Below are 20,387 nucleotides of genomic sequence, written 5' to 3' on the forward strand. Positions count from 1 at the left end.
GAAGCTTTGAGAAGTTGAAAAGGAGTAAAAATTCCTCCGCCGCGGCGACAGAAAAAAAAAAGTTAAATTCGAAAGGTGGGTTTTTAAAACAGTTCTACAATTAAAACCACTCAAATATCTCAGTAATCCGATTGTAATGCAATGTTGGTTGGGTGAGTGTCAAGTGTATATTAAAATGTGACGACACTCAAACAGATAGGCCAACTCCTCAGATAGATCCTCCTCTGTAACTTCTGCGGATGAATATATTTTCTTTTGAGTGACTTCAGTAGTGACGGGGTGAGGGGATAGTAGTGAAGAAACTTTGAACAGGGTGACGTTGTCTTTTATAGTAAAATATAAACAAAAACGAATATTTTAAAGTTAGAACAGACGCGTAAGAAATAAGGGGAACGGGTGTTTTATTATTTTTTACTCAGTAACAGTATTGTTCTTGGCGACAGACTTTTGAGTTAATTTCACCTAACCAGAGACGGAGCTCAGCCTCGCGCTGGCGACTCTATGTGGATTTTACAGAAAACATGGGCCAATTACCCGGTTTTGCTTCGGACAAAGTATTAGTCTTCGTCGTCTGCTGCATTCGGCTTTCTTTGGGTAAGATACTGCGATGTTTTTTTGTAATACCTTTTTTTGACCTAAATCGTATTCTCTCGCTAGTTGCTTAGCATCTCTGCACACATGTCTGCATAACAACGCAGATGTGATTTTGACTTATTGATTCGCTAGGTGATTGGGCTACGTTTGATACAAAGTAACACATTTCGATACTTTGAAACTTTGTCACGTGCTTCTACGTCAGTTTAGTAAATAGCCAGAAAGAACGTTGTAGTCGTTACATGGCCTTAGCAGCTCGAGAAAAGGTGAAGAATGGGAAAAAGTTACAGGACAGCTACTGTTTTCTTTAGCAGTTTATTATTCAGGGTACATTGCATAGGTCTATTGTTATTTTAAATATGTGATATAGTACACACACTATCACGTAAGATTGATAGATGGTGTTTAATTATACATTATATTTAGTTGCCGAAATTTAGCTATATTGACTTTATTCTCGAGAGCTCGCACCACTGCCCAGATGTTAGCTAACTATTGCGCTCGTCCATTATAGCTAGGGCTACAAGTGAAAGGAATTCAAAATGGTTGTGTTGTGTTAGCTGTGAAAGTCGGAATTAAAATGTACGAATAAATCTCTTCTTTTTCATTTAATTTAGTTTGATGGAGTGTAGATTTGAGATGTCCATATGGTATTTAAAAAATATATATATTATGTTTTGGCCGTATTTGTTTAATACTTATTGCTGATTGGCTCAAACAATATTTTTTTCTGACAACACGCATATTGTCACATATTGACGACAATCATCGTGATAACAGTACTATTGTTAATACGCTCATTCAAATCATCACACTATGAATTATTAGGCTAATACCAATGATATACATACAGAAATTGTTATTGTAAGGGACAGATTGAAATATACTGGGGGGGGTGGTCCAAAATAGGGGAGAGTTGTCAAACTTTTTTTTGCTTTGGGGAGGGTAGTGCTTTTTTCCCCGTTGGTTTACATTTGCTCTTCTGCTCGTATTTTCCCTATAAACAATGGCTTGAGTTATTTTTGATATTACCCTAATAAAGTTGAGAAACATTTGTGAATGTTTGGTATTGTGTTGCTATTACTATCTCTGGGGTTAGGCTTATGCTTCTCTTCCTTTGTACAGTTGAAGTCGGAAGTTTACATACACCTTAGCCAAATACATTTAAACTCAGTTTTTCACAATTCCTGACATTTAATCCTAGTAAAAATTCGCTGTTTTGGGTCAGTTAGGATCACCACTTTATTTTAAGAATGTGAAATGTCAGAATAATAGTAGAGAGAGAGATTTATTTCAGCTTTTATTTCTTTCATCACATTCCCAGTGGGTCAGAAGTTTACATACACTCAATTAGTATTTGGTAGCATTGCCTTTAAATTGTTTAACTTGGGTCAAATATTTTGGGTTGCCTTCCACAAGCTTCCCACAATAAGTTGAGTGAATTCTGGCCCATTCGTCCTGAGGAGCTGTTGCAACTGAGTGAGGTGTGTAGGCCTCCTTGCTCGCACACGCTTTCTCAGTTCTGCCCACAAATTTTCTATGGGATTGAGGTCAGGGCTTTGTGATGGCCACTCCAATACCTTGACTTTGTTGTCCTTAAGCCATTTTCCCACAACTTTGGAAGTATGTTTCGTGTCATTATCCATTTGGAAGACCCATTTGTGACCAAGCTTTAACTTCCTGACAGATGTCTTGAGATGCTGCTTCAATATATTACATAATATATTACATCATTTTCCTCCCTCATGAGGCCATCTATTTTGTGAAGTGCACCAGTCCCGTCTGCAGCAAAGCACCCCCACAACATAATGCTGCCACCCCCGTGCTTCATGGTTGGGATTGTGTTCTTKGGCTTGCAAGCCTCCCCCTTTTTCCTCCAAACATAACGATGGTCATTATGGCCAAACAGTTCCATTTTTGTTTCATCAGACCAGAGGACATTTCTCCAAAAGTACGATGATCTTAGTGCACTCTTGTGCAGTTGCAAACCGTAGTCTGTCTTTTTTATGGCGGTTTTGGAGCAGTGGCTTCCTTGCTGAGTGGCATTTCAGGTTATGTCGATATAGGACTCGTTTTACTGTGGATATAGATACTTTTGTACCTGTTTCCTCCAGCGTTTTCACAAGGTCCTTTGCTGTTGTTCTGGGATTGATTTGCACTTTTCGCACCAAAGTACGTTCATCTCTAGGAGACAAAATGCGTCTCCTTCCTGAGCGGTGTGACGACTGCGTGGTCCCATAGTGTTTATACTTGCGTACTATTGTTTGTACAGATGAACGTGGTACCTTCAGGCGTTTGGAAATTGCTCCCAACGATGAACCAGACTTGTGGAGGTCTACAATTGTTTTATGATGTCTTGGCTGATTTCTTTTGATTTTCCCATGATGTCACGCAAAGAGGCACTGAGTTTGAATGTAGGCCTTGAAACACATCCACAGATACACCTCCAATTGACTCAAATTATGTTGATTAGCCTATCAGAAGCTTCTAAAGCCATGACATAATTTTCTGGAATTTTCCAAGCTGTTTAAAGGCACAGTCAACTTGGTGTATGTAAGCTTCTGACCCACTGAAATTGTGATACAGTGAATTATAAAAGAAATAATCTGTCAGTAAACAATTTTTGGAAAAATTGGTTGTGTCATGCAAAAAGTAGATGTCCTAACCGACTTGCCAAAACTGTAGTTTGTTAACAAGAAATTTGTGGAGTGGTTGAAAAACAAGTTTTAATGACTCCAACCTAAGTGTATGTAAACTTCCGACCTCAAATCAAATCAAATTTTATTTGTCACATACACATGGTTAGCAGATGTTAATGCGAGTGTAGCGAAATGCTTGTGCTTCTAGTTCCGACAATGCAGTAATAACCAACAAGTAATCTAACCTAACAATTCCACAACTACTACCTTATACACACAAGTGTAAAGCGATAAAGAATATGTACATAAAGATATATGAATGAGTGATGGTACAGAACGGCATAGGCAAGATGCAGTAGATGTATAGAGTACAGTATATACATATGAGATGAGTAATGTAGGGTATGTAAACAAAGTGGCATAGTTTAAAGTGGCTAGTGATACATGTATTACATAAAGATGGCAAGATGCAGTAGATGATATAGAGTACAGTATATACATATACATATGAGATGAGTAATGTAGGGTATGTAAACATAAAGTGGCATAGTTTAAAGTGGCTAGTGATACATGTATTACATAATTTCCATCAATTCCTATTATTAAAGTGGCTGTAGTTGAGTCAGTATGTTGGCAGCGGCCGCTAAATGTTAGTGGTGGCTGTTTAACAGTCTGATGGCCTTGAGATAGAAACTGTTTTTCAGTCTCTCGGTCCCTGCTTTGATGCACCTGTACTGACCTCGCCTTCTGGATGATAGCGGGGTGAACAGGCAGTGGCTTGGGTGGTTGTTGTCCTTGGTGATCTTTATGGCCTTCCTGTGACATCGGGTGGTGTAGGTGTCAACTGTATATACAGTACTAGTCAAAAGGTTTGGACACACCTACTAATTTCAGTGTTTTTCTTTATTTTTACTATTTTGTACATTGTAGAATAATAGTGAAGACGTCAAAAATATGAAATACACATATGGAATCATGTAGTAACCAAAAAAGTGTTTAACAAATCAAAATATATTTTATATTTGAGATTCTTCAAAGCAGGCACCCTTTGCCTTGATGTCAGCTTTGCACACTCTTGGCATTCTCTCAACCAGCTTCATGAGGTAGTCACCTGGAATGCTTTTCCAACAGTCTTGGAGGAGTTCCCGCATGTGCTATCATGTAGTAACCAAAAAAGTGTAAAACAAGTCAAAATATATTTTACATTTTAGATTTATCAAAGTACCCACCCTTTGCCTTGATGATAGCTTTGCACACTCTTGGTATTGCCTCAACCAGCCGTATGTTCCCACATATGCTGAGCACTTGTTGGCTGCTTTTCCTTCAATCTGCGGTCCAACTCATACCAAACCATCTCAATTGGATTGAGGTCGGGTGATTGTGGAGGCCAGGTCATCTGATGCAGCACTCCATCACTTGCCTTCCTTGTCGAATAGCCCTTACACAGCCTAGAGGTGTGTTGGGTCATTGTCCTGTTGAAAAACAAATGATAGTCCCACCTGTCTAATGTACATTGCTCGTGTTTCTTGGCCCAAGCAAGTCTCTTCTTATTATTGGTGACCTTTAGTAGTGGTTTCTTTGCAGCAATTCGACCATGAAGGCCTGCTCAAACGCATTAAGAAGGAAAGAAATTCCACAAATTAACTTTTAACAAGGCACACTTGTTAATTGAAATGCATTCCAGTTGACTACCGCATGAAGCTGGTTGAGAGAATGCCAAGAATGCCAAGAGGCAAAGGTTGGCTACTTTGAAGAATCTCAAATAAATAATATATTTTGATTTCTTTAATACTTTTTGGGTTACTACATGATTCCATATGTGTTATTTCATAGTTGTGATGTCTTCACTATTATTCTACAATGTAGAAAATAGTAAAAATAAAGAAAAACCCTTGAATGAGTGGGTGTGTCCAAACCTTTTACTGGTACTGTATATCTCATACAGTGTACACCTAAGCCTATAGGCCTATGCATACAATGCCCTGATACATTTAGTCCTTGCATCCCTGACAGCTGAACTGTGTGTTGGGCAATTATTATTTTAGGAAAGTAGTCTTAAAAAAACAAGTAGAAATAGGCTATAAAGTTTTGCATATGCTACACATCGAAAACACAAGGAATAGTGTTTTTGTCATTTGTTATAGCTGTTTTAAGAACACATACGTGTTCTTGTGGCTCATATTGCCAACATCCCTCGTTTATTGATGGAGCTGTCTGCCCCAGGTCAGATCTGAATGCATATGGATGTCTGGCAAATTTCTCAAATGTCCTGTAAATTAAAATCTTCCCTGTCATGTTGTCTGACGCAAAATGTTCCAAAAAGTAACTCTGAAATGGTATTGTTTTTATGAAGATTTTTGAATAGTCAAATGAAAATCTCTCACCATTTGGATGGAACCTAGCTATAGACACTCTAAAGACTGGCAAGTGAGCTAGTCCAGCCCCAAACATCTAAAGAATAAGCTACCAGCCAAACAAGCTTGTAAGAATTGTACTTAAACTCCCCCCTCGTACTCATCTGGAGAGCGAGAATTTTTTAGTGTCTGTATCTAATGTAATGTGTCTGTATCTATGTAATGTGTCTGTATCTATGTAATGTGTCTGTATCTATATAATGTGTCTGTATCTATGTAATTGTTTTCATGTAAAAAATAGGGACCACAATGGAAATAGGTCCCTGACTTTATTGTACAATCCTGGTCACTTTTAAAAATCTTTGTGTGTATATATATATGTATTTTCTTTACTCACAAATAAAATCAATCAATCCAAACTGTGCAGCAGCCCAATTGATGAATGAAAAGAGATGTCTGTTACAAAACACCAAAAGTTCAAAAGACATTCAGAGATTGTCAAGTCAAGCCTTCGATACTGGGTAAGCCTACAAGGTAGGGAGGGATGTATTTTCTGTTTGTCAAGATTTACATAGTATATTTATTGTGGTGTTGATAATGCAAACCATGAGGGGGAGGGTGATCTGTTTATTTTACAGTACAAGGGGAGGGTCATGTGAAAATATTTGTATTGTTGGGGAGGGGGGTGCATTTCTTTTGACACCTTGAGTTGGACCAGCCCCCCACCAGTACATTTCTATATGCCCCTTACTATTACTATCTGCACTGTACTATTACTTCTTTGTGATATTAACCACATTCAACAGTACTGGTGCAGACACAGGCATAGCACAGAAATGGCGGTCAATAGAAAAACACATGAATTCCAGCCAGGTAAGGGACACTAACATAAAAGTGATTACACGTGACTGTAATTTATCCATTTTACATGGACTCTCACAGTTTACAACAGAGGAGTCACACAAAAGAACACAAGACAATGCAAAACTGCTGCATGTAGGAGAAGAAGCGGGTGGAATGTTGCTGTTGGTGTTTCACATTCCTCCCTCTTTCTTTCTCTCTGTCCCTCATGCTTTCTCTCTTCCCCCCTCTCTTCACTCACTCTCACAGTGCAGCACTCGGCTGTAACCTCCCTATTGTGTCAAGRAGATGTCTTCTGTTGTGCTGTATTAAGTATCATCCCTTGAGGAGGAAGCCTCTGCCTATTTTTGTGGCACACGACCTAGTGCTTGCTCTTAGTGATGGCTGCATGTATTTACTCAGTCCAGACGGCATGTGTGTGCACTGAAAAAGCCCAGTGATTGTGCCTGTAACTGCATTGCTTGTTCTGCAGTCCGACCCATGCTGGAGCGTGGTGTGAAATGTAATTTATCTGTGACATGCTGCACCCTCCGCATGGAACACAAGCATCTGTTTATTGACCTGCCCACAGTTCTGCATTACTGAGCGCAGCTGGTGGCTGAGCGCCTGCTCTTTCCACTGCCAGTGGTGGGCACCATGGTCGGCGCATCAATCCGTCCCAGCTCTGAGTCTGCCTCTACAGACAATTTTTGATATTGTTCTGTTTGTTGCTCCTTCCTCTCAACCCTTTCTCCTTCCTAAGCTATAATGCTCATATTAGAATATAACACCACATGTGTTTTTGCTCTGTTCTTTTGGTTGGGGTAGTAGTAAAAAATAATAAAGTGGCATTACAGCAGAAAAGAACAGAGCTGTGTGACGAGGTCAACGGGCAAGAAGCTATGGTGCTCCAGATGTGTTTTTAGTCAAGTAGAGGGGGTGCGATCTGATGCAAGGGGGTCTTGGTCTGGTTAATGCATACATCAAAAGCACAGGCTGCCAAACTGAGCCTGAAGTGGTATCAGTGTTGGATGAGTGAAATAGCAGAGGAGGTGAGAGAGCAGAATGGAGTAAGAGAAGGGGGTGCTGCTGTGAAGGGTGGGAGGATTACAGAGTGTTGTCTGCATTGTTGAGCAGGTTAGCAAATTAACAGGGAATTAAGATGTCCTGCATTCCTGCCCTAGCAGAACCCAGTAATCCTGGAGCCACCAGGGCAGAGAGCTAGTGCCCATGTCCAGGGCTCTACAGACTATACACTACACCCCTGCCCGCAGTGTGAAGGCCACTCCACCAGCAGAGCATAGCCCTCCTCTGTGTACACAGCTTTAGATCAGGGGTGCTAACTACTTGAAACAGCAAGATTATCATTGGGACTTAATTGTTGCTCTTGGCACTCTGCATTTTTWAAAAGTCGCCTCCCTCGCTGTATGTGACCTAGTCCTAGTACAAACCTAGCTTGATGTTGATGCTGCTGTTTGTGCGGGCCACAGATGTAAGTAACCCTCTGACAAAGTTGTTTAGCTTAGTTTCTCTGCATGCTGAGCCAGGGTATTTTATTGCAGGCTCCCATGGCAACTGTTTGGCCGCTGGATATGGTCTATAGCAGTGTTTCCCAACTCCAGTCCTTGAGTACCCCCAATAGCACACATTTTTGTTGTAGTCCCTGACAAACTCATCTGATTCAACCCATTGAGGGCTTGATGATTAGTTGACAAGTTGAATCAGGGGTGCTTATCCGGGGCTACAACAAAAATGTGTACTGTTGGGGGTACTCGAGGACTGGTGTTAGGAAACACTGGGTTAAAGCAATTCCAGGAAACTGGGTTACTTCCTCAGTCGGTGCGAACAACTTCCTGTCCTCTCCAATATTGGACTGGGGCCAGTGCTCGGGGACGCCCATGTGTGTGCACCCTTTGTCAGTGTTTCATAATTACTTCCCCATCTCACTCCTCAGCCATTAGTTCAAATCCCCTTCGTCACTCATTCCCTCTCCGCAATGGGACCCAACTAACAGAGCCTCCCCTCCCCAGGGTTTGTAGTGGTTTCAGTAACAAAGCAGTGGTGAGCATTGAGGGAGGAATCAACGTGTGCCAGCCAGCTGCACAGCAACATGCCAAGGCCCCTGGCCCTGACTAGACATACTGTTTGTTTGTCTTTGATCTGTGCCCTTTTTTCAATTCCCATTTCTTCCAAAATATTTTCATTAATGACCGTGTTGTGATATATCCTCATTGGAGCTTCTGAAATAGACATGGAACTTTGGTTAATATTGAACTTCTGAAATGGACAGAGATCTCTGGTTGTCAAATGTCTTACAGTGCACAGACCAATGCAGGCGCATGCACACACGCACAGAGAGAGAAAGGAAGAGGGAGCGTGAGGAAGAGGGAGCGTGAGGAAGAGGGAGCGTGAGGAAGTGGGAGTGATAGATATTCACTTCCATTTCTACTCATGTGGTCATTTCATTGTCCAGCCCACACAGTCTCTGACCGCAGTCACACATGCACCTGCTCGCATCACTACACGTGTGGTGGAGGAGTCATTACTGGCTCTCTGTGTGTGTGTTGTCACAATACCAGAATTTTGACTTTGATACTAATACCAGGTTTAGTATCACAATACTCTATACCATCACGATACGCGATACCGAAACGATACCAAAACACTATACCACAGCAAGAAAAGAAGGCATATTAGCCAAAGTCACAGAATGGGACTTGATCCAGACAGATAAACTCAGCTACTGCTCTGTTCAATCATTTGGGCATCTTTTGAATTGCATTTTTTTTTTAAATATGTCAACTTTTTTCAGAGACTGCCATGTATGCGTTAATGAATCAATTATACAATCATACAATCAATTTGACTTTGTTTCTACCAATATAACTTTTCTTTGAATGTTAAATCAAGATGTAGCCTAGACCTATTCACAGTACAGGTAGCCTAGTGGTTAGTGTTGGGCCAGTAACTGAAAGGTTGCTGGATCGATTCCCTGAGCTGACAAGGTAAAAACCTGAACACGGCAGTTAACCCATTGTTCCCCGGTAGACTGTCATTGTGAATAAGAATTTGTTCTTAACTGACTTGCCTAGTTAAATATGGGTTACATTTTTGTATAAAAAAATGCATATCAATAGGAGTGTGTGTGCATGCATTGAGTTATTGATCTGGTTTTGGCTGATTTCATGGGTCTACTGATCAACAACGTTTGTATAGAAGTAGTTTCTCTTGTAAAAATGTGCGCTGTTTCTTTAACAAGTAATTACATAATTCATGAAGCAAGAGGGGGGCGGCCTGTCAGAGCACAGTCAGTTTGCTGAGGCAATAGATCATCTCTGGGAGAGATGTGAGAGAGAGACTGAATAAGTGAATTAATAATGTTTTTGGTGGCAATCAGCTCCTGGAGAGAGAGGCAGTCGGGACTGGGCTGTATAGACGCCTGCCACAGTCGCCGCTCAGCCTCTGCTTCACATTAGCTCCTCACAGCTTCACACTCACATCAGCGAGGATCACAGGTTGCTCCCACCCAGACACTGTAAATCTCATCTGTTCTTCCTTTCTTCTCCTTTCCCGTCACACCATCTCTTTTTTTTCATCTCGGTTCCTGCGCTCACTTTAGCCATCCCTCATTCAGTAGCAATGTTGAGGAAACTAGATGGAGGAGGTGAGGAAAATGAATACAAATATAGCTCTAGTAGTATGTGAGGGAAGGAGGAAGGGTATGTTTTAGTCATCTAATACCCTTTGTGTTCTCCCCCTCCTGTCCAACTGACCCCAGTTTTCCTTAGCCGCCTGGTTCTTATCATGTCTACAATGTCAGGGAATTCCCCTAAAGCACATTTCACTGAATAAGAGAGCATCCATTAGGGGGAAGAAAGAATGTCAGTTTGTAGTTACAATAGACTGGTAAAAGTTCTTTATCAGCGGGGTGTGTGGTCGTGTGGTGGTACTGTTTGTTGTGTCTGTGTGAGAGGAGTGGGGCCAAGCTGCAGTGGGGAGGACCCTCACCTCCCTCTCCCAGAGTGCTCTTACATTGGGAATGTTATTTTTCCAAACATAAAAATTCTGCCCCCTAGCTTCAAGAGGTTTTAACTGCCTTGTTCAGTGGCAGAACGACAGATTTTTACCTTGTCAGCTCGGGGATTCAATGTTGCAACCTTACGGTTAACTAGTCCAACGCTCTAACCACCTGCCTCTCATTGCACTCCACGAGGAGCATGCCTGTTACGCGAATGCAGTATGAAGCCAAGGTAAGTTGCTAGCAGCATTAAACTTATCTTCTAAAAAACAATCAATCAATTAATCATAATCACTAGTTAACTACACATGGTTGATGATATTACTAGTTTATCTAGCGTGTCCTGCGTTGCATATAATCAATGCGGTGCGCATTTGTGAAAAAGGTACCTAACCATAAACATCAATGCCTTTCTTAAAATCAATACACAAGTATATATTTTTAAACCTGCATATTTAGTTATATTGCCTGCTAACATGAATTTCTTTGTGTCACTTCTCTTGCAGCAGAGTCAGGGTATATGCAGCAGTTTGGGCCGCCTGGCTCATTGCGAACAGTGTGAAGACTATTTCTTCCTAACAAAGACAGCCAACTTCGCCAAACGGGGGATGATTTAACAAAAGCGCATTTGCAAAAAAAGCACAATCGTTGCATGACTGTACCTAACCATAAACATCAATGCCTTTCTTAAAATCAATACACAGAAGTATATATTTTTAAACCTGCATATTTAGCTAAAATAAATCCAGGTTAGCAGGCAATATTAACCAGGTGAAATTGTGCCACTTCTCTTGCGTTCATTGCACGCAGAGTTAGGGTATATGCAACATTTTGGGCCGCCTGGCTCCTTGCGAACTAATTTGCCAGAATTTTACGTAATTATGACATAACATTGAAGGTTGTGCAATGTAACAGGAATATTTAGACTTATGGATGCCACCCGTTAGAGAAAATAGAGAAAATACGGAACGGTTCTGAAAGAATAAATGTTTTGTTTTCGAGATGATAGTTTCCGGATTCGACCATATTAATGACCTAAGGCTCGTATTTCTGTGTGTTATTATAATTATGTTATAATTAAGTCTATGATTTGATAGAGCAGTCTGACTGAGCGATGGTAGGCACCAGCAGGCTCGTAAGCATTAATTCAAACAGCACTTTCGTGCGTTTTGCCAGCAGCTCTGCTGTTTATGACTTCAAGCTTATCAACTCCCGAGATTAGGCTGGTGTAACCGATGTGAAATGGCTAGCTAGTTAGCGGGGTGCGCGCTAATAGCGTTTCAAACGTCACTCGCTCTGAGACTTAGAGTAGTTGTTCCCCTTGCTCTGCATGGGTAACGCTGCTTCGAGGGTGGCTGTTGTCGATGTGTTCCTCGTTCGAGCCCAGGTAGGAGCAAGGAGAGGGACGGAAGCTATACTGTTACACTGGCAATACTAAAGTGCCTATAAGAACATCCAATAGTCAAAGGTATATGAAATACAAATGGTATAGAGAGAAATAGTCCTATAATTCCTATAATAACTACAACCTAAAACTTCTTACCTTGGAATATTGAAGACTCATGTTAAAAGGAACCACCAGCTTTCACATGTTTTCATGTTCTGAGCAAGGAACTTAAACGTTAGCTTTCTTTCATGGCACATATTGCACTTTTATTTTCTTCTCCAACACTTTGTTTTTGCATTATTTAAACCAAATTGAACATGTTTCATTATTTATTTGAGGCTAAATAGATTTTATTGATGTATTATATTAACTTCTTTCAGCTGGGGGGCAGAATTTTTATGTTTGGAAAAATAACGTTCCCAAGGTAAACGGACTATTTCTCAGGTCCAGATGCTAGAATATGCATATAATTGACAGATTAGGATAGAAAACACTCTAAAGTTTCCAAAACTGTCAAAATATTGTCTGTGAGTATAACAGAACTGATTTTGCAGGCGAAAACCTGAGGAAATCCAACCCGGACGTGCCTTTTATTTGGAAAAATCCCTGTTCCGTTGCCTGCCCCTCCTCCATTTAAAGGGGTATCAACCAGATTCCTTTTCCAATGGCTTCCTCAGGCTGTGACCAGGCTTTAGACATAGTTTCAAGCTTTTATTTTTGAAACCCGAGCGAGATTTTCAAAACGCGTCAGGTGTCCTTTGATTAGTTCCTGCGCGCGAGAGATGTAGCTCGACATTTTCTTTCTCTGTAGTATTGAATAGGTTACCGTCCGGTTGAAATATTATCGATTATGTATGTTAAAAACAACCTGAGGATTGATTATAAAAAAACGTTTGACATGTTTCTACGAACATTACGGAAACTTTTTGGAATTTTCGTCTGCCTTTCAGGACCGGAACGAGCCTGTGGTTTTCTGAACATAACGCGCAAACCAAATGGTGTTTTTTGGTTATAAACTAATCTTATCGAACAAAAATAACATTATTATGTAACTGGGAGTCTCGTGAGTGTAAACACCGAAGGTATCAAAGGAAGCGATTAATTTTATTGCTTTTCTGACTTTAGTGACCAAGCTAATGGGGCTAGCTGTTCTTACTGTTTTGTCTAGTGATTGATAAATTCACAAACGCTTGGATTGCTTTCGCTGTAAAGCATATTTTCAAAATCTGACACGATAGGTGTAATCCATATATATTGTATATTTTTCTTGTGATTTCATGAATTCGAATTTTTTATTTTATTTTAAATTTGCACTCTAATATTCAGCGGTTTGTTACGAAAATGATCCCACTAAAGGGATCCGTGCGGCAAGAAGTTAAGTTAAAATAAGTGTTCATTCAGTATTGTTGTAATTGTCATTATTACAAATAAATAAATAAAAATAGGCAGATTAATCGGTATCGGCTTTTTTTGGTCCTCCAATAATCGGTATCGGCGTTGAAAAATCATAATCGGTCGACCTCTAGTTTAATCAAAATTCGTTCCAAATCTAAATGATACAAACCTAAAAAGTAACTTTTATTTCCATTGCCAGCTATGTAAAAATAGCCTACATAAAACCAACAAATAAAAACATTGCAGCCTGCAGGTAGAAAAATAAATTCTATAAATCACATTGGCTACACATGGCCTGTCTTCAACGAACTTGAAACATTGTATCAACTATTAACTTGGGTCTGGCCTGAAGCTTGCACTAGCGAACTTGCAACATTGTATAAAATATTCTGGGCCCTCAGTTTCCTGTACCAGTGAGCTCGGGACAGACACAGCTGTAGGCTATTTGCGCAAGGGATAAGAAGCAGTGCTTGACTTGGGCAGGAGCTCACCGGAGCTGAGTACCGGCACCACCTCTCCTAAAGTCCATGGAGAATAAGAGCACCTCCTCCCAGCTGCCCATTGCACTGAGGCTAGGAAACACTGTCACCACCGATCAAGCTACAATAATCTAGAATTTCATTAAGAATTTTTCTACGGCTGGCCATGCTTTCCACCTGGCTACCCCTACCCCGGTCAACAACTCTGCAACCCCCACAGCATCTTGCCCAAGCCTCCCCCATTTCTCCTTCACCCAAATTCAGATGTTCTGAAAGAGCTGCAAAATCTGGACCCCTACAAATCAGCTGGGCTAGACAATCTGGACCCTCTCTTTCTAAAATTATCCGCCGCAATTGTTGCAACACCTATTACTAGCCTATTCAACCTCTCTTTTGTATCGTCTGAGATCCCTAAAGATTGGAAAGCTGCCGCGGTCATACCCCTCTTCAAAGGGGGCGACACTCTAGACCCAAACTGTTACAGACCTATATCTATCCTACCCTGCCTTTCTAAAGTCTTCGAAAGCCAAGTTAACAAACAGATCACCGACCATTTCGAATCCCACCGCACCTTCTCCGCTATGCAATCTGGTTTCCGAGCTGGTCAGGGGTGCACCTCAGCCACGCTCAAGGTCCTAAACGATATCATAACCGCCATCGATAAAAGACAATACTGTGCAGCTGTATTCATCAACCTGGCCAAGGATTTCGACTCTGTCAATCACCGCATTCTTATCGGCAGACTCAACAGCCTTGGTTTCTCAAATGACTGCCTCGCATGGTTCACTAACTACTTCTCAGATAGAGTTCAGTGTGTCAAATCGGAGGGCCTGTTGTCCTGACCTCTGGCAGTCTCTATGGGGGTGCCACAGGGTTCAATTCTCGGGCCGACTCTTTTCTCTGTATACATATACAATGATGATATCAATGATGTTGTCGCCCCCCCCCCCCCAGGTTATTATCCAACTTTAACTTTACCTACATGTACATGTTACCTCAATTACCTTGACTAACTTGTGCCCCTGCGCATTGACTCTGTACCAGTATCCCCTGTATATAGCCTCGCTACTGTTATTTTACTGCTACTCTTTAATTATTTGTTATTTTTTTACCCAACACTTATTTTTCTTAAAACCGCGTTGTTGGTTAATGGCTTGTAAGTAAGAATTTCACTGTAAGGTCTACACCTTTTGTATTCGGAGCATGTGACAAATACATTTTGATTTGATCAGGTAGGCCTATTTTATGACGTTTCCACTGGATCAGAGCATGACATTTGAGTGGTTATCGAAAGGGAGAGAGCTAGAAAGATTTTTCAAATACATTGAGGAACAAAGCATTGTCGTTCTCAATGGGTGTAAAAACAGACTTTGTTTGCTTGATGTTTGACGTGAAGAAAACATTACTTTGAGAAGCTCCACAGGTCATTAGTGGAGGTGCGTTAAGCCAATCAGAAATACTATCAGTTTCCCAAATGGGCACATTTATATGCCTACATTTGTGTGCAGGCCAGGTAGCCTATAGGCCTACTTCTATTTTTTTTTTTTTTTTTAACCTTTATTTAACCAGGTAGGCAAATTGAGAACACGTTCTCATTTACAATTGCGACCTGGCAAATTATGCGCGTGCCTACTTCTATGCGTGTGCGTCCTTACTCAACATTGACAGGGGCGCTCCTAACAAAAGACTGACTAAATTGACAAAACTCATAAATGTAATGAAATAAACCAAAACTTGTTTTTCACAAGTGTAGCATAGGTTGTGCACTATGCAAACAACCGTTTTAAAGCTAGTTTCCTGCAATTCTACACATTTTGGCATGGCTTATGCAGTGTTCTTATGCTATCTGAGTGACTCAAGCATTATAACAAAATCAATGGGGGACCCATGCCATGCCATTTTTTTAATTTTAGATTCTCCCTAATGGTCTAGTTTTAATTTTGTGATTGTTAGTTCTCAAAGATGTTATTTAAAAATATATAACTCCATTATCTTTTCTACATACATACTTTATATCTGGTTTTAGTAATTTAAGTTTACGATGAAAACGTTTTACCGACCACTGCTAAATTAATATAGGGGAAACACTGGCCTGGCATTGTGACGGCATGTACTGTATGTGGAGCTTGTCAAACCAGTCAGGGGAAAGATCACAGCTGCTAACTCGTTCACTCTCTCCTTCTTGTTGCTCTTTTTAGCACTCTTTCTTGTCGCTATACTTTGCTCTTTTTTTCTGTCCTCCTACTCAGTTCTGTTTTTCTCTTGTTTTTTTGCTTTCTGTTTCTTTACCCCTTTATATTATACTTCCTGCTTTCTGTCTATTTCTCTCCTTCGTGTCTAAAAAGTTATGAATTTTGGATCAACTGAAGAATTTCCTATTAATGAGCCAGTGTCTGTAGAGTGAAGCCCCAGACACGAATTTCACTGTTCAATCATGTGCATATTTTTGGCCCCTCTTTTTTAACCACAATGACCACAAATGAGACGGGACAGGAAAAGTATGTCTGCCTGTAGCGCTTCCAAGTGTGTTTCTGTCACAAGAAGGCTAATAGGCCTAGCATATCATTTTAGAAATGTTTTGATATGCATTTTCTTGCAAATATCCCATTGATAATAGCCTCTTTATGCCTATCTGTGGTTAATGCACATGTAGAATCAGCCTTGAATCATCAGTCACATGGGGACAAAAGTGAAGGATCCAGACAGAGAGTGACCTCAGTGTGATCTGTAATGTCTTCGTGTCTAAGTAGCATGAATAGTAGGTGTATTATTTTCATGGTCAGTTAAAATGCAAAGTCACACATGATATCACAGCATAGTTGTATGCAGTACAGCAGTATCTGGTCTGATATGTCAGCTGATGAGTGTGTGTTTTTGCCTCAGGTGTTCCATGCTCATTCAGTTGCCCAAAATGGTAGTGGTCATTTCCATGTAAAAGGACTAGGGCTGTCAAATGATTAAATAATGAATCTAGTTAATGGCATTAGTTAATCGCGATAAAGCGCAATTTTTTAATTTGCTCATGTGGACCTAAATAAACCATTTTCCATTTAAAAACCAGTGCATTGGGTTATAGGCATACTACAATGAACAAAAATATAAACGTAACATGCAACAATTTCAAAGATTCTCCTGAGGTACAGTTCATATAAGGAAATCAGTCAATTGAAATATATTCATTAGGCCCTAATCTATGGATTTCACATGACTGAGAATACAGATATGCATCTTTTGGTCACAGATACCTTAAAAAAAGGAAGGGGTGTGGATCAGAAAACTAGTCAGTATCTGGTGACCACCATTTGCCTCATTCAGTGCAACACATCTCCTTCACATTGAGGTGATCAGGCTGTTGATTGTGGCCTGTGGAATGGTTTCCCACTCCTCTTCAATGACTGTGTGAAGTTGCTGGATATTGGCGGGAACTGGAACACGCTGTCGTACACGTTGATCCAGAGCATCCCAAACATGCTCAATGGGGGTTACGTATGGTGAGTATACAGGTCATGGAAGAACTGTGACATTTTCAGCTTACAGGAATTGTGTACACATCCTTGCGACAGGTCTGTGCATTATCATGCTGAAACATGAGGTGATGGCGGTGGATGAATAGCACAACAATGGTCCTCAGGATCTCATTACGGTGTCTCTGTGCATTCAAATTGCCACCTATAAAATAAAATTGTGTCCGTAGCTTATGCCTGCCCATACCGTAACGCCACTGCCTCCATGGGGCACTCTGTTCACAATGTTGACATAGGGCAAACCGCTTGCCCACACAACGTCATACACGCTGTCTGCTATTTGCCTGGTACAGTTGAAACCGGTTACGACACCGAACTGCAGTCAGGTCAAGACTCTGGTGAGGACGACTAGCACGCAGATGGCCTTCCCCGAGACGGTTTCTGACAGTTTGTGCAGAAATTCTTTGGTTGTGCAAACCGACAGTTTCATCAGCTATCCGGATGGCTGGTCTCAGATGATCCCGCTTGTGAAGAAGCCGGGTATGGAGTTCCTGGGCTAGCGTGGTTAAACGTGGTCTGCGGTTGTGAGGCAGGTTGGACGTACTGCCAAATTCTCTAAAACAACGTTGAAGGCAGCTTATGGTAAAGAAATTAACATTCAATTATCTGGCTACAGCTCTGGTGGACATTCCTGAAGTCAGCATGCCAATTGCACCTGTGTAATGATTATGCTGTTTAATCAGCTTCTTGATATGCCACACCTGTCAGACAGGGGTGGATTATCTTGGCAAAGGAGAAATGCTCACTAACAGGGATGTAAACAAATTTGGGATGTAACAAATTTGTGAGAAATAAGCTTTTTGTGCATATCGGACATTTCTGGGATCTTTTATTTCATTTCATGAAACATGGGACCAACACTTTACATGTTGGGTTGATATTTTTCTTCAGGTTACACTACCGTTCAAAAGTTTGGGGTCACTTAGAAATGTCCTTGTTTTTGAAAAAAATGCAAATTTCTTGTCCATTGAAATAACATCAAATTGATCAGAAATACAGTATAGACATGGTTAATGTTGTAAATATTTTAACGGCTGATTTATGGAATATCTACATAGTCATACAGAGGCCCATTATCAGCAACCATCACTCATGTGTTCCAATGGCACGTTGTGTTAGCTAATCCAAGTTTATTATTTTAAAAGGCTAATTGATCATTAGAAAACCCTTTTGCAATTTTGTTAGCACAGCTGAAAACTGTTGTTCTGATTAAAGAAATAATAAAACTGGCCTTCTTTAGACTAGTTGAGTATCTGGAGCATCAGCATTTGTGGGTTCAGTTACAGGCTCAAAATGGCCAGAAACAAATAACTTTTTTCGGAAACTTTGTATTCTGTTTAGAGCCAGTTTGCCCAGTTCTGTGAAGGGAATATTACGCAGCGTTGTACGAGATCTTCAGTTTCTTGGCAATTTCTCGCATGGAATAGCCTTCATTTCTCAGAACAATAATAGACTGACAGGTTTCAGAAGAAAGGTCTTTGTTTCTGGCCATTTTGAGCATGTAATCCAACCCACAAGTGCTGATGCTCCAGATACTCAACTAGTGTGTAGAATAATACCCAAATATGCAAAGAAGGATATCACATATCTATAACTTTTGTGTACCTATTCAGGATACATCACCATGAAGAGATTCATTCATAATTATGCATTTATATGTAATACAGATCAGGGACCCATGATGAAATTCCGTTACTGCAATTCCGTTACTGGGTGTAAATCCACTTCACTTACTGTAGTTCAATAACCAAAATAGTTTTTTTACAAATTTAATGTGTCGTGTCATACCTGACACGCCATTTTTTCTACAGACATTGTTGAATCTTAATTCAGAGCAGATATTTAAGAGTTTTTGGAAAACGTGGGCACAAAAAAACGGAGGGAGATTTTACCGACATCCTGTTATCAAACTTTGTGTCTTGCACATTTCTTCCAGTAAATGTGTTTTATGTAAAATGTTCAGTGTAAATTGATAAAAGTAGTCCTTGAGCATAGAGTTGGTTTGTTAAACTTTGAAATCAGTGTTTTTTCTTTGGCATACATTTTAAGTGAAAAATCTGTGAGTCAGTGTGTTACGCTCATCGTTAGAATGAGACCAAGGTGCAGCGTGGTAGGCGTACATTTTTTTCTTTATTCAAAATGATACCGAGAAACAACAAAATAAGAAAACGAACGTAAAGCTATATGCAGTGCAGAAAGCAACTACACACAAACAAGATCCCACAACTGAAGGTGGGAAAAAGGGCTGCCTAAGTATGATCCCCAATCAGAGACAACGATAGACAGCTGCCTCTGATTGGGAACCATACCCGGCCAACAAAGAAATAGACAAACTAGAATGCCCACCCAAATCACACCCAGATCTAACCAAATAGAGAAATAAAAAGGCTTTCTAAGGTCAGGGCGTTTTTGTGGAATTGCCCTAGTGTGGTTGTGTTGATCACAGTTGTTCATAGAAACTCAGTGATTATTAGTTAATATCTATTGATTCTTGGACCTCAGTCTGATTCCCTTCTTTGTCCTCCAACCATCACTCAGTTGTTTAAAATATTTTTGACAAAGATCTCGGCTTTTCCTTTAAATTGGTAGTAGCTTTGGATTTGTATGTGAGCCTGCGTCGTGTAATTCCTTTCAGAATGGTATGCATACAATATGTGACAGTCTTCTCACAGGAAGTAGTGTTAACGCTGAGCACACTTCCTGTGCTGTGATGACTGTCCTGTCACACGAGGGTTGGCGTTGCTGTGAAGTCGTCTGACCTGCCCTCTTTCTTCCTGGAAAGAGCCCCCCCCTGGGTTTTGGCAGTGACTCACCCACTGGTTGATTATGGCAGTGAACCCCAGGGAAATACTTAGACCACACTAAAGTAGGCATCAATGAAAAAGGCTTACACTTTTTATTTTTTAACGTTGTCTTTCTAGCAGCTAAAGATTTTCACAAATGTATGATCTGTTCCTTCCTGTTGAAAATCCACACTTTTAGAATTGTAGATACATGGTGATCTGAAATGCTGTCAGCTTTTTTCATACCTTGAGTTTAATCAACACTATCAGCAAAAATTGATATTGGCAACTAACATCATCATTCTATTTGGCATGTGCCACCACCTGGTATTCATCAGGACCACTTGAGTTTCATCTCTGGTTGAATCCTCACC

General features: G+C 40.5%; 1 protein-coding gene across 1 annotated transcript in view; it reads left to right on the forward strand.

Annotated features, from left to right (window-relative positions):
- The first annotated feature begins 269 nt into the window (after window positions 1–269).
- The window catches only part of LOC139028989 (neurogenic locus notch homolog protein 2), a 39,761-nt gene continuing 19,643 nt past the window's right edge, over window positions 270–20,387 (forward strand). Inside the window, exon 1 of the mRNA XM_070447718.1 lies at window positions 270–594. Coding sequence (XP_070303819.1) covers window positions 522–594 — 73 coding nt within the window. The 5' untranslated portion in view covers window positions 270–521. The remainder of the gene's footprint in view (window positions 595–20,387) is intronic.

The sequence above is a fragment of the Salvelinus sp. IW2-2015 genome, linkage group LG16 (assembly GCF_002910315.2).
Source record: "Salvelinus sp. IW2-2015 linkage group LG16, ASM291031v2, whole genome shotgun sequence".
NCBI lineage: Eukaryota > Metazoa > Chordata > Actinopteri > Salmoniformes > Salmonidae > Salvelinus > Salvelinus sp. IW2-2015.